Raw genomic sequence first — 15,891 nt, forward strand, 5'->3', positions numbered from 1 at the left:
TTGCACACCCCATGCTACATTTTCCACAAGACGATGTGTCACACTAAAAGCTCCCAGTGAGAGGGCAGAGCACTAGCTGGGTGACCGGCTCCAGTTTTCAATGTGGCACCAACGCCAGAAGCACACAAAAGAGATGGCACAAAGAAGTGATTACCACAAAGCAACCCTGGGATTCACCTGCTCAGCTTCCTGGAATGCACAGATCTTCAAATACCCGTGTGAACAGTATGAAGGTAACTTTCACAAGACAAAACATTGGTGTGCTCAATGGTTAGAGCGTCAGCCAGCACGCCAAATGATACATAAACAGAATACAATAAAGGTATTTAGATGTTTTTAATGTCATGAAAAACACTTATAATAAATGTTACGCAAAAAACAATAATGAGCCGGGACCGGTTTGGCTCAGTGGATAGAGCAACCTGCGGACTGAGGGGTCCCGGGTTCGATTCCGGTCAAGGGCATGTACCTTGGTTGCGGGCACATCCCCAGTGGGGGGTGTGCAGGAGGCAGCTGGTCGATGTTTCTCTCTCATCGACGTTTCTAACTCTCTGTCCCTCTCAATTCTTCTCTGTGTAAAATCAATAAAATATATTTAAAAAAAACACACCCAAAAACCAATAATGAAAACATAAGCTCAAGTAAAAAATGGGCAAAATGGGGTCAGGGCAATATCTTCTGCAACGTTATACTTCATTCTTTTCAATGAACATTATCACAAATATGAACAACTTTCATAATCAGAAAAATAAAGATTTGCTTTCCAAAGAAGTCACATTAATGATGTTTAGATAAGAAGCACAAGGACTCTTCTACCTCCCCACTCCCCAAAATCCCACAAGACAAAAAAACAGCTCATCTGGGAGTCTGATCCTATGGTAACAACTAGAGGCCCAACGCACAAAACCTGTACACCAGTAGGGCCCCTAGACCTGGCCTGCAGTCAGGGCCAATGGAGGCCTTCCAGCTGCTGGCCAGGCCTAAATACTTCCCCCTTCGTTCCACGCCGCCCCCTGGTGGCCAGTGCATGTCACAGAGAGTGGTCGAACTTCCCGACATTACATATGCAAATTAGCCTATATAATAAAAGGCTAATTTGCATATTGGCCTTTTATTATATAGGATTCTTCCCTCTCTCTCCTGCAAATGCATAAGAAGTCTAAAGAAACTAAACCCCATTTTTACTCTGCACCCAATATAGACCTTTGATTTGAGTCACTTCTGTCAGGCTGCTTTCTGTTCACAGATGAGGCTCAGAACCAAGGCAGATTGCTCAGAGGAGCTGGTTTGGAGTCTTCCCGAGTCCAGTGTTGCATTTAATGACACTTTCTCTCACGTGCCAGCTGGGGACATTATTATGGAATACCTTTCCTCAAAATTACGCTTGGTCTGAATCAGTTGCTCTAACCCAACTCCTCATGCCTAACTTCAGACAGACAAAGCCCTCAGTTCCAAACAGCTATTCTTTCAGTAAAAATGCTTTCAGCATAACAGAGGATCCTGAGTCTTTTCATTCTTTCTTTCTCAAACCGGCGGTCACACTTAAATTGGTTTCCATCACCTCTGCTGCTTACAGCTATTCTGAACAGAAGCATCGCGGTAAGAACAGGGAGTGTCCTTCCTCCTTCTCATCAGAGGACCTGCGTTAGTTATAACCCTGGCGGTAAAGTATCAGCAAGAAAAAGATACCAGCAACCCTCCCCCCCGTGAGCTTTCGACCGCCGCCAAAGATGTTCTCGGCTCACAGAGAAGATTCTGTGAGAAATTATTTTTGAAGGCACAGAACAAGAACAACCATCTAAATAATGTTAAGACGATTTTTAACGCAGGGCCTGAAACGCTAGAGAACTTAGTTCAAAACCCACACCCTGGGGACTTCCAGTTAAACAAGAAAAGAGGAAGAAGTTGACATTTACTTGGTGTGCACGTCAGGAAGCAGCGTTGTAGGATTAACATGTAAACCCACATCTAAAAATGTGAGCTCCGTGGTAGCAGCTTGGGGATTTATAATCTTTCCATTGCTGGCAACTGCTGCAAAAGACGGCCTGGTTATTTGAGAAAAGGCCGTTCTCTCAAGTCGCTGTGCTAAGAAGGCTTACCAGCCGCAGACGTTAGATCTCACTTCCTCCCATGTCTGCTTTACTATTTTCAATAAACCATAAAATGAGGGTGTTGCACGGTTGTTTTTTTGTTGAGGAGAAATGACATGAAGACTGAGGAATCCAGTTCTCACTGCTTTGGATTAAGAAATTCCTTTCTGCCGAAACCGGTTTGGTTCAGTGGTAGAGCGTCGGTCTGTGGACTGAGGGGTCCCAGGTTCGATTCCAGGTCGGGGGCATGTGCATTGGTTGCGGGCACATCCCCGATGGGAGGTGTGCAAGAGGCAGCTGGTCGGTGTTTCTCTCTCATCGACGTTTCTAGCTCTCTATCCCTCTCTCCTCCTCTCTGTAAAAAATCAATAAAATATATTTAAAAAAAGAAAGAAAAGAAATTCCTTTCTGAAGTTTTGACTTGAAGTAAAAAAATAAAAATAAAAATTCAGTATAGCATTCTTCAGGTGGGCTTCTGAAATCTAGTACTTCCTCAATAAACTATATTCTATATGTATGTAAAAGCAAACCAGAATACCCATAGGAAATGATGGAGTGATGGTTAATACAAAGGAGGAGGGGGTGCTATGTCAACAAAAACAGTCAGAAAACTACTTAACATTACTTGAAAATGAAAAAAAAAAAAAAAAAAAAAAGCAGCAATAAAAAATCCTGTTGCCGAAACCGGTATGGCTCAATGGATAGAGCGTCATACTGCAGACTGAAAGATCCCAGGTTCGATTCCAGTCAGGGGCATGTACCTTGGTTTCGGGCACATCCCCAGTGGGGGAGGTGCAGGAGGCGGCTGATCAGTGTTTCTCTCTCATCAATGTTTCTGACTATCACTCTCCCTTCTCTGTGTAAAAAATCAGTAAAATATATTTTAAAAAATAAAATAAAATCCTGTTAACCACCCACTGATATGTTACAAAGGTGGAATTCCAGGGCAAGTTTCAGCCACATATGAGGGAAGTCGGGGGGAAAGGGGAAAGTTGGACAAACTGAAGACGACTACCAGGACAACCTTACACTGATGGGTGGTCACAGCTGAAGGCAGATTTGACTCATCTCTGAGGCTTTCCCCTGGGGAGGGCCCTGCAGTGCAGCCATCAATGGACCAGCATCCACAAAGCCTGTGGGGAAACACAGGATCCAGAAGAGTGGGGTAGGAAAGGAGAGTTTGGAAAATGGAAGAGTCAAATACAATAGTGAAATATTGTACTTATTAAACATAAGGCTTCAAAAATGCATAGATGTGCACAGCCACCATGGCTCAGTGGTTATGTGTTGACCTCTGAACCACGAAGTCATGGTTCAATTCCTGGTCAGGGCACATGCCCGGGTTCTGGGCTTGATCCTCAGTGTGGGGTGTGCAGGAAGCAGCCAATCAATGAATCTGTCTTATTATTTACTAGAGGCCCAGTGCACGAAATTCATGCATGGGGTGGGGAAGGATGTCCCTCAGCCCAGCCTGTACCCTCTCCAATCTGGGACCCCTCGAGGGATGTCCGACTGCCCGTTTAGGCCCGATCCTACCTACCAGGATGGGGCCTACACAAGCAGTCGGACATCCCTCTCACAATCCAGGACTGTTGGCTCCCAACTGATCGCCTGCCTGCCTTCCTGATTGCCCCTAACCACTTCTGCCTGCCAGCCTGATCACCCTTCCTAATCACTCTCCTGACAGCCTGATTGATGCCCAACTGCCCTCCCCTGCAGGCTTGGTCTCCCCCACCAAAAAAAAAAAAATTGCTCTTCCCTGCAGGCCTGGGTCCCCCCGAACTGTCCTTCCCTGCAGGCTTGATCACCTCCAACTGCCCTTCCCTGCTGGCCTGGTCCCTCCCAACTGCCTTTCCCTGCTGGACATCTTATGGCAGCCATCTTGTGCCCACATGGTGACAGCCATCTTTGACCACATGGGGGCAGCCATCTTGGAGTGATGGTTAATTTGCATATTACTCTTTTATTAGATAGGATGTTTCTATCTCTCTCTCTCCCTCTTCCTCCTCTCTGAAATTAATAAAAAAAATTTAAAAATACATAGCTGTATCTCTCTTTTTTTTTAATATTTTATTGATTTTTCACAGAGAGGAAGAGAGAGGGATAGAGAGTTAGAAACATCAATGAGAGAGAATCATTGATCAACTGCCTCTTGCACACCCCCTACTGAGGATGTGCCCACAACCAAGGTACATGCCCTTGACCGGAATCGAACCCAGGATTTTTCAGTCTGCAGGCCGACGCTCTATTCACTGAGCTAACCCAGTCCTGGCCATAGCTGTATTTCTTAAGTTGAATGGACTGGCTGAAAAGAACTGGTATTCTGGAAAGCAGTCTTATACTTTTTAAAATACAAATTACATTCTAATGACATCTGGAATTATAGTAATACCTGCCAAGAGGAAATTCATTTTTGGAGAAAAGAGAAAAACAATGAAACCTATGCAATTTTTACAGTTGGTAACCTTACTCCAACAATGAGGGTCCCTTATCCGCGGCCTCTGTGGAAAATAGCCTAAAAGCAAACATACTTACACTCCACTGAAAACCTTTGCTGGCCTAGTTCCACCAATTCCATTAACACTGCAGGGGCCCAAAGGCAGGTGACCTGATTGACAAAAAAAGCACTTCTAGAAAGTGCTAAACTTGTATCATGTAACTCCTTACGCACTTTATAATCAAGAAAACTAGTAGCAGTAATTTTGAAAGTTTTGCCTTTAAATGGAGCAGCAGAAACTTTCCTTACAATATACACTTTTCAGGTCCAGTATAAAAGAAAGTAGATCCAGTGATCTCACCTCCCTCCCCCAGTGCTAACCCATCTTAAGATGTAAGGGTGGGGGAGACAGATAAAGACCAGTAAAATACATGGCACAAGGGAAGGCAGCTCCACCACAATTACCTTTAAAATATATATAAAAATAAATATATCATATATATTTATATAATCTGTACCATGTTTTAAGGCTGCAATCCTCAAAATTCTCTCTGTATGTCTCAAGTGTAACTGACTCAAGTCTTGCAGTTGTAGGCCGGACAAACTCAGTGTGTACACATCCTGCTGAAGGATTCCCAGAATAGACAGGGTGGGAACTTATTTTCTGAGTAACCAAATGATAAATCACTCCTGGAAGCGACCAAGAGTCAAATCGGATTCAACAGAAGCCAGTTTTCCTAGTCACACATCCTATTTGTATGAGCAATGACTGAGTTGGCATATTACTTCCTGATACCAATTATTGTTTCAGTTTCAGCAATAGTTAGGAACCTTTAGAAGCACACAAAGTTGTACCTACTTGAAAACCCTTCTTATCTCTTGTCCAAAATAACACAACTATTTACTTATAAGGAGAAATAATACTATATCTTGAAGGTTTTTTTAAAAAGTGCTTTTGCCTGTTGCCATTTGGATCTACCCTTGCTCCACACTATCACAGGGAACTATATCTTCCTTGCCAACTGATTTCTGGGTAAGTTCCACCAATGGCTGGTACTGATAAGGATAAGAAGTAGGACAAGGGAAGCCAGGGTAATGCCCTCTCTCTTACTTGGTTTGAGTTCCAGCTGCCACCAGACAGCTCTTCTTTCCATGCTTCTAGCTCACACCAGATGGCTCAGGCTCCTGGCCTTTGGTGACACCAGCACCTTCTAATTTCCTGAGGGGTACAGCAACTCCCAGGTTGCTAATCTCTGGGTTGCTTCACAAGCCCATTCACCTTCTCAGCTCTTCATATCATCTGTGTAACTTATTCCATATATTAAGTTCCCTCTGCTTGTACTACCTACAGCGGTTTCTATTTCCCTAATGGATTCCTGACTTCAAAAAATATTTTTAAACAGCTTCCCTGCTCTCGCTGGTTTGACTCAGTGGATAGAGAGTAGGCCCTCGGACTGAAGGGTCCTGGTTAGACTCTGGTCAAGGGAATGTACCTCAGTTGCAGCCTTGATCCCCAGTAGGGGGTGTGCAGGAGGCAACCAATCTATGTGTCTCTCTCCCATCGATGTTTCTGTCTCTCCCTTACCCCTCCACTCTCTCTAAAAGTCAATGGAGCCAAAACTGGTTTGGCTCAGTGGATAGAGCGTCGGTCTTCAGACTGAGGGGTCCCAGGTTCGATACCGATCAAGGGCACATGCATTGATTGCGGGCACATCCCTGGTGGGGGGGTGTGCAGGGGGCAGCTGGTAGATGTTTCTCTCTCATCGACGTTTCTAGCTCTCTATCCTTCTCCCTTTCTCTCTGTGGAAAATCAATAGAATATATATTTTTTTAAAGTCAATGGAAAAATATCTTCAGGTGAAGATTCACAAACAACAACAAAAACTTACTTCTCTAAAAATTAAACTTTCAGATAACTTGTAGAAGATGTCTTCTAGTAAGAAACAACGGATTTATGAAAGACAAAAATCCATTCATTCATTCAAACAAGTATTTACTGAGGGCCTGATCTGTGCCACATACTGTTCCAGGTGCTGGGAATACTACAGTGAACAAAACAGGCACACACCCCTGCCCTCACAGAGCTTACATTCCAGCGGACATGTCAACCGTGGCAGATTACAGTTTTAAAAAACTAACCCATGTGGAATATGTCTTTTAACAATAGAGGAATTTGGCAAAAATGAATTCACTTTAAGGTGTTCTACTCTACACAGACGTGGCTCCTACCTTTTCAATGTGGGATGCTGAACTGTCACATTCCAGGGGCCAATACAGAACTTCTTCAAAGTTAGTATCTACTTAAACTGGCCACTTGTGCTCAAACAGAAGTACAACTGTGATAAGGATTTAAGCAGACACAATAATAAAAGTTAGGCACAGTATGCTTAGCATGTAAAACATAAATGTGTTTTATGCAGATTTCTGCTTGGCATCTTTTTCACAGGGGATATCATTGGGAGGAATTGAGTTTGAGTCTATTTAATAAGTCACTTTATCCTCGTCTATGGCACAGGTAAATACTGTCCACGTAACATACAAAGCCAGCTGCAATGCACATAATGAGTAAAGTGTTGCAGTCACCAATCATGACATTATTCCCGAGATGAAATTTGCAGGCAGAAGAGCAGAATCAGGCAATGACTCATGTGCCGAACAGTTATATAGACAACCGGGCCCAAGAAAGCTGCCACCTACATACCACATGACGTCAGATGAACAATGCAGAAAGAAAATAATTTTCTGATTTATTTGAAAGAAACAGATCTGCTGAAAAGTGTACTGAGGTCAGGCTACACTACCTGTTTACACATCCTAAGCACTGAGTAACCACAAGCACACATCAGAATTCTTTTATGCTTTTATACTGAGTATAAAAGCATGTCCAGACTCAAAAACCAATGTAATCAACTCCAGAAAGGACATAACACTTACTACTGCCATTTCACTGGACTTTTCTAAAATAATTTAATGTATTCTGGAGATCTGTGGGCATAGGACTCAGACCTTTCTTATTACTCGTCAATCAGAAAATATTTTATATCTGCAATAGTGATACTTCCATCTGAGTAGCAGGTAGACGTCCAGGACTATGGGAGTCTAAAGCGTATTCATAATCTCAGTCCCACACAGTAATGTCCCCTGCCACTGCCCGACATGTAGGTAAAATACACTCGAGATTCTCCTCACACACACACACACCCGTGATACATCCGCCAGCCTTTGCACATTGTTTCTTCTGCCCAGAATGCAAAGCCCGCTAAATTCACCTGTAAAAGTCATGCTCATCATTCAAGATACAGACTACATGTCTCTTTGAAGCCACAATTTCCTGAGGCCCACTTGTTTGCTTTCTTCAATGCTTTCATTTCTCCCTGCACACAATACCATAAGGCTAATGACAGCATTGCATCATTTATGTGTTTACACATCTGCTTTCCCTTTAGACTGTAGAGTCCTGGAGCCCTAGTTTTTAACCTACATATCCTGGTACAGTGTCTGACACAAAGTGTGCAAGGACTATTGTCTGAATGAATACATGTAGTGTGGCAATCCAAGTTTGCAAAGAGTTCCCCCTAAAAGTTATGGCGTTTTGTAATCTCTGTCCCACTGCCACGGGGCATTTCAAGTACTAGGAGAACAGATAGGAGAGTCTCTCCCAGGGAACAGGTTTAACAAGTTGATATTAAAAGACATCCTAATTGGGAATTAGACAAATTACTTTCAGTAAAACGGTGTCAAGCTAACCACAGCTGTCAGAATTCAGGCGCATTAGCTGTAGAGACACAAAAAGTTATTTGATCTTGATTGGAGAAAGCTGTTGGACTATAGATGGAAGCAAAACTTCTTCTGTTGTCTAGATCTGATGGAATTTTTTTTAACCTTTCCAAAGGTGCCATAGATACAGCTAGAATAATTAAAAATTGATGGGAAAGTTCATGTTCTAAGTAATGATGTTTAGTAAAAGCAACGGTTCAGCTATCAACAGAAACAAATGTACAGCAAAACTAGAGATTCATTTACTGGAGTTAAAATTTGGTACTACTATTAGAGAAGTTAATATGAAGATTCCCTGGAGTATTTTTCAATCAAGTTTGAAGAGTCAGTAAACATCCAGAGACCGTCCTCAAGGGTCCCAATAAAGTACATTTACAAAAATGATGAAGATAGCATTGGGCAGGTCTGTTGCTCCATGGCCAAGGCCATCTTCTGGGTCGCCTGGCAGCCATCGTGACCAAGCAGATATTGCTGGGCCAGAAGACAGTGGCTGTGCACTGTGAGGGTACCAACATTTCTGGCAATTTCTACAGAAACAAGTTGAAGTACCTGGCCTTCCTCCGCAGGCGAATAAACACCAACCCATCCTGCAGTTCTTACCACTTCCTAGCCCCCAGCGGCATCTTTTGGCGACCCAGCAAGAAACACTGGCCCACAAGACCAAGCAAGGCCCGGCCCCAAGGTGTGTGATGGGATCCTGCTCCCCTGTGACAAGAAAAAGCAAATGGTGCTGCAGCCCTCACGGTTGTACCTCTGAAGCCTGCATGGAAGGCTGCCTACCTAGGGCACCTGGCTCTGAGGCTGACGGAAGTATCAGGCAGGCACTGCCACTCTGCAGGAGAGGAAGGTGAGGTCAAGGTCCATGACCAGAAGAAAAAGGAGAAAAAGGAAGCAGGTAGAAAAGAACACGGAGAAGAAAACTGACAGATATACAGAGATCCTCAAGACTCATGGTCTTCGGGCCTAAGCCAAATAAAACTGACTGCTAATTCCTAAAACAAAAAAAAAGCCAGTGCTCCCATATTTAGGAAATGGTTTTGGCTTAAAGACTAGGGAATTATTGGGTGAGTCATTCTCATCGTGGCTTCCAGGAACTAGAGTATTTAAGGGAATAACATCAGAATGGGAAATGAATAAAATCAAGATAAAATAAATAATATCGGCAATGGTAATAAATAATGCTTACATCTGTGTAACACTTTTATTTGCTCAGCACTTTTGTTTTCAAAGGAGGAAAATTAATCTGTGAACGTTAGGTGGCATACTGAAGGTCCCAACGCTAAAATAAGGAAAGGAGTTTAACTGGATATTTCAATATCAAGTCTACAGCCCCTCCCACTGCTCTGCTTCTCTGCACCTGTAAGGTGGGCTGTGCTGTGGATGAGCCTATGACGCTTTCTCAGATGCCTTAATGGGAGCAGAGGTTTCCAAGTCACTTAAGCAGGATAGGTACAGCCTCAGAAAAACGCCTTGAAAGAAGGAGGAAGCCCCTCAATATTGTGAACCTTCATGTTCCCCGTGTTATACTATTGGCTGAAAAATGCAAGTGTGCAGGCCTGTCTAGGAAGCTCAGTTGGTTAGAGCATGAGCCAAATATGCCAAGGTCGCAGGTCCGATTCTAGATCACAGCACATAAAAGAATCAACCAGTGAATGCAGAAATAACTGGAACAACAATTCAATGTCTCTCTCTCTCTCTAAAATCAATCAATAAAAATACATTTAAAAATAATTTAAGCCGAAACCGGTTTGGCTCAGTGGATAGAGCGTCAGTCTGCAGACTGAAAGGTCCCGGGTTTGATTCTGGTCAAGGGCATGTACCTCAGTTGTGGGCACATCCCCAGTGGAAGGTGTGCAGGAGGCAGCTGATCGATGTTTCTAACTCTCTATCCCTCTCTCTTCCTCTCTGTAAAAAATCAATAAGATATATATTTTTTAAAATAATAATTTAAAAGAACAATGCAAGTTGCCATTAAGTGGGGGTAATGCCTACTTTTTGTTTTGCATGAAAGCACTGTTTAGGAATATATTTAAATGTAGTTATCTATGCATAGATTATATCTTATTATTTTTAAATATATTTTATTGATTTTTTACAGAGAGGACGGGAGAGGGATAGAGAGTTAGAAACATCGATGAGAGAGAAACATGGGCCAGCTGTCTTCTGCACATCCCATGGATATGTCCGCAACCAATGTACAATACATGCTTCTGACCAGAATCGAACCTGGAACCTTTCAGTCCGCAGACCGATGCTCTACCACTGAGCCAAACCGGTTTCGGCATATAGATTATATCTTAAAAGTCACCAATAGAAATTACCAATAGTGGTTACTCCCAGGAATGAAAATGGTGACTAAGGAAATCAGGAACAGGAACACAACTTTTCACGGTACACATTCCCCTTTAAACCTTTTGAATTTTGAACCACATGCGAGTGCTACCTTTTTCAATAGGTACATCTAAATTTAAGAATATATCATGGGAATTGAACCAGATGCAATGGTTAGGTGATTCAAGGTGAAACATTTCAGAGATAGGATGCAGCAGAAGAGAAAAGTAAAAAATATTACAAAGTTTCTGTCAGACTCCAGAATTCCAGGTGGTGCTTCAGAGCCTGAAGTAAATATTCCTCAAGACCATCCCATTTCTTTCTGTTTAATCTCTGCTCATTGTACAGCTCTCAATTTTTTACAAGCCTTGATATTGAGAAAGGAGTGTCCCAAGAGCAACACAAGTATTCAGGTCATCAGAAAGGTAGATCCTTTCATGGTCAATAAGATAGTGTCTAATTTAGACCAGTCTCTGAAGAGGTCAATAAAGAGTTATTTCTGGCTCACTGATAAAACATGAAACTGCAGAGCTAAAGACTACACCTTGGACCAGTAAGACTCCACCAAGGGTGTATGCAAAAATAGGACCCAGCCTTAACTAGGCAGAGTTATCATTGACATGCCTGGAATTTTCTATATATTTGTCCTCTGTTCTACCACTACTGCTTAGGTCAATCCGAAAAAACTTAACCTAAAGGTCACAATAACTTGAAGATTTGGGATGGTGAGGACACCACCTCTTTGGATCTATAGGGAGTCACAATATATATATTTTTTAAGGCAGTGCCAAGTCAGCTTCCTTTCTCACTGTGCCTTAGAGGAACCAGAAACTGGTGAGTCTTGTGCTCAAGAGATTTTTAAAAAATGCAGGACTAACAAAAACGTGTATTACATAAAGAGAACACATTTTCTACTGTTTAAATTATATATCTAAAGATAACATTCTTAAATAAGTATAAGGTTTTAAAAAGGAGATTCATTGCCAAAGAGTTATTATTTTTGGACATTGCAAAAATACCTGCTCACAGGTCTGCAGTCCAGGGATACCTGGATTAGCAATCACTCACTGATTTTTAATATATTTTATTGATTTTTTACAGAGAGGAAGGGAGAGAGACAGAGAGCTAGAAATGTCGATGAGAGAGAAACATCGACCAGCTGCCTCTTGCACACTCCCTACCGGGGATGTGCCTGCAACCAAGGTACATGCCCTTGACCGGAATCGAACCCGGGACCTTTCAGTCCGCAGACGGACGCTCTACGGCTGAGCCAAACCGGTTTCGGCCACTCACTGATTTTTAATTGGATAAACCATAAATCTTTGAGGACCCATTAGCTCTCAATTTCCTAAGGAAGAAAGGACACAGAGATAAGCTCACATCCAAGGCTCATTTTAGCCAACAGTTTTTAAATTCCTCTTCCCACTCAGCTAACAGGCAACATAACCTAGTGATTGCAAATCTTTCTTTCCACCATTTGACAGCTGTTCACATGATCATTATAACAACCAAAACCAGGAAAAAGGAAGAGGAAAATGAGTGAGAGGGGCTGAAATAGTGGAGGGTTTAGATAATTCATAAGCTGAGTAAACTGAGGCCTGGCCATAAACAAATGTCTCATTTAACTGAATTGAAAGATGACTGACATCTTGCCATCTCAATTTTAATATAATGGCCACGTCACTGAAGCCACCAAGCCAAACTGTTAAACTAACTTGTGAAAAGAAATAGTTTTATGAACCTGAATTCTACCATCAACACCAGTTAATAAGGTTTACAAGCCATCATTTACTAGTTCTCATTAAGAATTAACTAATGTTTCATTACCTGATCCCCAGTTAATGCTACTGATAAAGAGCAAAGGAAAATTTGGAGAAGTGATAAATCAACCTCTTTCTTCCATATGCTCTGTTTTATTGGAATATGAGTAAGAACAAGAGTGGTATGATGGGGAAGTGGGGAGTCAATAGGGAGAAAAGGGGGACATCTGTAATACTTTCCTTTTTTTCTTTCTTTTTTTTAATATATTTTATTGATTTTTCACAGAGAGGAAGAGAGAGGGATAGAGAGTTAGAAACATCGATGAGAGAGAATCATCGATCAGCTGCCTCTCCCGCAACCAAGGTACATGCCCTCGACCGGAATCGAACTCGGTACCTTTCAGTCCGCAGGCTCTATCCACTGAGCCAAACCGGTCCCGGCTGTAATACTTTCAACAAAAAAGACAAATTAAAAAAAAAAACTTCAATAAATAACTTTATAAAAGTTCCTTAAAAAAAAAAAAAGAGTAGTACATTGGAGGGTGAGGGCATGTATGGGAGTGGGAAGGCAATGGTAAGATATGTACACATATAATACCTTAATACAAAAATAAAAAATAAATAAAAAAGAGTAGTATGACAAATGGGGGGTGGGGCGTTACTAATCATCAACAGCATCTGACTCCCCAAATGTAGCAGGCTCACTCCACTGGGTTGCTTCACTGTGACTCGAGATCTGTCAACCAAGGACAGAGGGGAATTTGAATAAAATCAAGAGGTACACTCCCAAATTTTAAACAGAATCTTCTAATAGATTTAGGACAAAATCTAGCAAGAGTCAACTTTAAGAAATTAACCTACTCAACATAAACTGATTCTAAAGTGCTTTTGAAAATGAATTCTTGCTAATGCAAAAATTCAGAAGAAGTCTGGGGACCTGCTTTCCTAATGACATATTTATCTATTGGTAGAGGACACTAAAATATATTACTGCTAGTAGTGTGTCTAGCAGTATCAATGTGTCATCTCCCTGTTCTCCTCACATAACCTTATTTTTCTAAAATACAAGGTAATTAGCTCAGCTGGCGTGGTTCAGGAGGTCACAGTTAGATTCCCGGTCAGGGGTCAGGGGTCAGAGATCAGGGCACAAACTTGAGTTTTGGCTAAACCCCCATCTCCCCATCGGGGAGCGTGTGGGAGGCAGCCAATCAGTGCTTCTCTCTTATCGTTGATGTTTCTATCTCTCTCTTCCTCTCTGAAATCAATAAAAATGTATTTTAAAAATAAATAAATAAATAAATAAAACAAAAGGTAATTAGTGAAAGCATCAATTATGCATACACTTCCCTTGTCAATATTGATCAATACAAATACACTTGAATACTTCTTGTATACTGTATGCCCAATATGTTAGATGGCAAATCCACTGCACGGTGAACAGAAGTAAATTAACAATAGTTCCCAAAATACAACTCTATTTCTCCCCCTACCAAAGAAAACATTTTCCCCAGCTCCTCTAATTATATTCCAAATAATTCAGAAAGATAACAAGGAAACAAATGTATCTGTACATTTCAAGTGCAAACATTTCACTAATAACCATGCTTTTTATCATACTGATTTTTAATTGGATCAAACCAGGAGTCTTTGAGGACACTGAAAACAAAGACCAAACGGCTCTGCCAATTTATAATGATCATGTTTCACCTTTGGAAGGGTGATCACCATGGAAGCAACAAACTCAATGCATCCCGTGCTTCCTTCTCTCCAGTGATCGGATCCTGCACGAAGGCCACAATCCCCTGGCTTCTGCAACCACATACACATTAGGCCTCAAACGCACTCCAGGGCCAGGGCCAGGCTGCCTAGAAATCCGCACTGTGTCACTGCGTAAGGCAGCTCCCCACGGCACACATCCAGGAGGAGAGCTACCTAAGCACGGTCAGACCTCAGCCGGCCTCAGCCGGCCGGTGAAATGACAGAAGGAACTGTTAACCAAGTAGGCCGGAAGCAACCATCATCACCTTTAAAAAATCATTGAAGCACTTTTCCTCCCCATCCTCACCTCACTTTCCTCCTCTCTCCCCCTCCCTCCCCCTTTCTCTCCTTCCCCTCTCCCCTCTCTGTCACAGTCACACACACTGCAGTTCACCCCCAGCTTGGCAAGTGGAAGGCTGTGAGCTCTGGGCTGCCTCTGGCTTGACAGCCCAGAACTCATTCAAAGCCCTGAAATACAGGCACACTCCCCCGCACACACCACGCCACCCCCCAACCCCCCAACACACACACACACACACACACACGCACGCACGCACGCACGCACACTCACCCTCGCAGCCTCTCACACCGATCCGGGGCTGAGAACACCTAGCAGGCTCAGCAGCCAGAGCAGCACGAGGTTGCCATTCAGGAGGTTCGGGCGGCCTAAGCCCCAGAAACCCGCGCCCCACGCAACCATCCCCCGCGCGCGGCGCGGCAGCCGGAGGACCTCCCGCCGCCGGGGGTGGGGTTGGGGGAGGGGGTGGACGGGGCGGGGAGTGGGAGTGCAGGGGGTCACGCTACCTTTAGACTGGCAGTCCGCACAGAACTTGTTATCCTCCTCCAGCAGCAGGTTGGCCAGGACCGCCTGGTAGCGATCCACGTCCTTCACGGACTTGCCCGTCATGGCCAGGGTGCCGGCGGCCGGCGGGGGCAGAGGGCGGCGCGCCCTCCTCACCCCCAGAAACCTTGGCCTCGGTCAGGAGGGGAGGCTCCCGGTCCCCGGCCCAGGGGCACGTCCCGAGCGGGGCAGCACTCTCTCCGCCGCCCCGCGCCCTCCGCGCGTCAGCCGCGCCCGGCCCCGGCTCCGCAGCCCCTCGGCGCTGCGCCCCCTGGCGGGCTCGGCAAAGGCAGAGGAAGCTGCCGGACCCGGGGCCCTCGGCCCATTCAAGGGGGGCCCTCGAGCCTCCCGGGAGCGAGGCGCAGAGACGATTGCCTGACCTGCCCGTCAGCGAAGCGTTTCCCGGGCAGCTGCCGGCCGCGCCGCCGCCACCTCTGCCGTCTACTTCCGGCAGCTCTTCCTCCTCACTTCCACCCTTCCCAGCCCGCGCATGCGCCACGCCCCCGCCACTCGGGACTGGGCTCTTCCCCGGGCCCCGCCTCTCGAGAGCCAATCCGGGCAAAGCGGGGGGCGGGGCTTGGGTGGGGCGGAGGGAGGAGTGGACACGCCCCCCAGCGTGCCCTTGGAAGGGAATGAATGGAGCCAGGCAGAAAGACTCCCTTTGAAAGTAAAGAGAAACAGCAATCAACTTTCCCCCCCACGCCCAGCACCTCTTTCATTTAATAATAATAATAAAAAGTGGAGATCCTTTATGTCAAAAAAAACAAAACAAAAAAAACACACCCTTTGTCTAGCCGGCTTGGTTCAGTGGTTAAGCTCTGACCTATGAATTGGGAAGGCGCATGCCCAGGTTGCGGGCCCCATGCCCAGTGTGCAGCAGCCAATCAATGATTCTCT

The 15,891-nt window shown here is 44.2% G+C and overlaps 1 protein-coding gene and 1 pseudogene across 3 annotated transcripts in view; one reads left to right on the plus strand and one right to left on the minus strand.

The window, feature by feature from the left end:
* SMAP2 (small ArfGAP2) overlaps nt 1-15,440 on the minus strand; it is a 48,317-nt gene extending 32,877 nt beyond the window's left edge. For 2 of the 3 annotated variants that reach the window (XM_036444146.2, XM_036444145.2), the window contains exon 1: nt 14,958-15,440. In XM_036444146.2, the coding sequence (XP_036300039.1) occupies nt 14,958-15,060 (103 nt within the window). In that variant the 5' untranslated portion in view covers nt 15,061-15,440. Of the gene's footprint in view, nt 1-6,756; nt 6,864-14,957 lie in introns of all 3 variants that reach the window. The other variant, XM_036444147.2, reaches the window with a different exon arrangement.
* On the plus strand, nt 134-9,295 carry LOC118724831 (annotated as a pseudogene).
* Nucleotides 15,441-15,891: the final 451 nt, after the last annotated feature.

Source organism: Pipistrellus kuhlii, unplaced genomic scaffold (assembly GCF_014108245.1).
Source record: "Pipistrellus kuhlii isolate mPipKuh1 unplaced genomic scaffold, mPipKuh1.p scaffold_m20_p_2, whole genome shotgun sequence".
Taxonomy (NCBI): Eukaryota; Metazoa; Chordata; class Mammalia; order Chiroptera; family Vespertilionidae; genus Pipistrellus; species Pipistrellus kuhlii.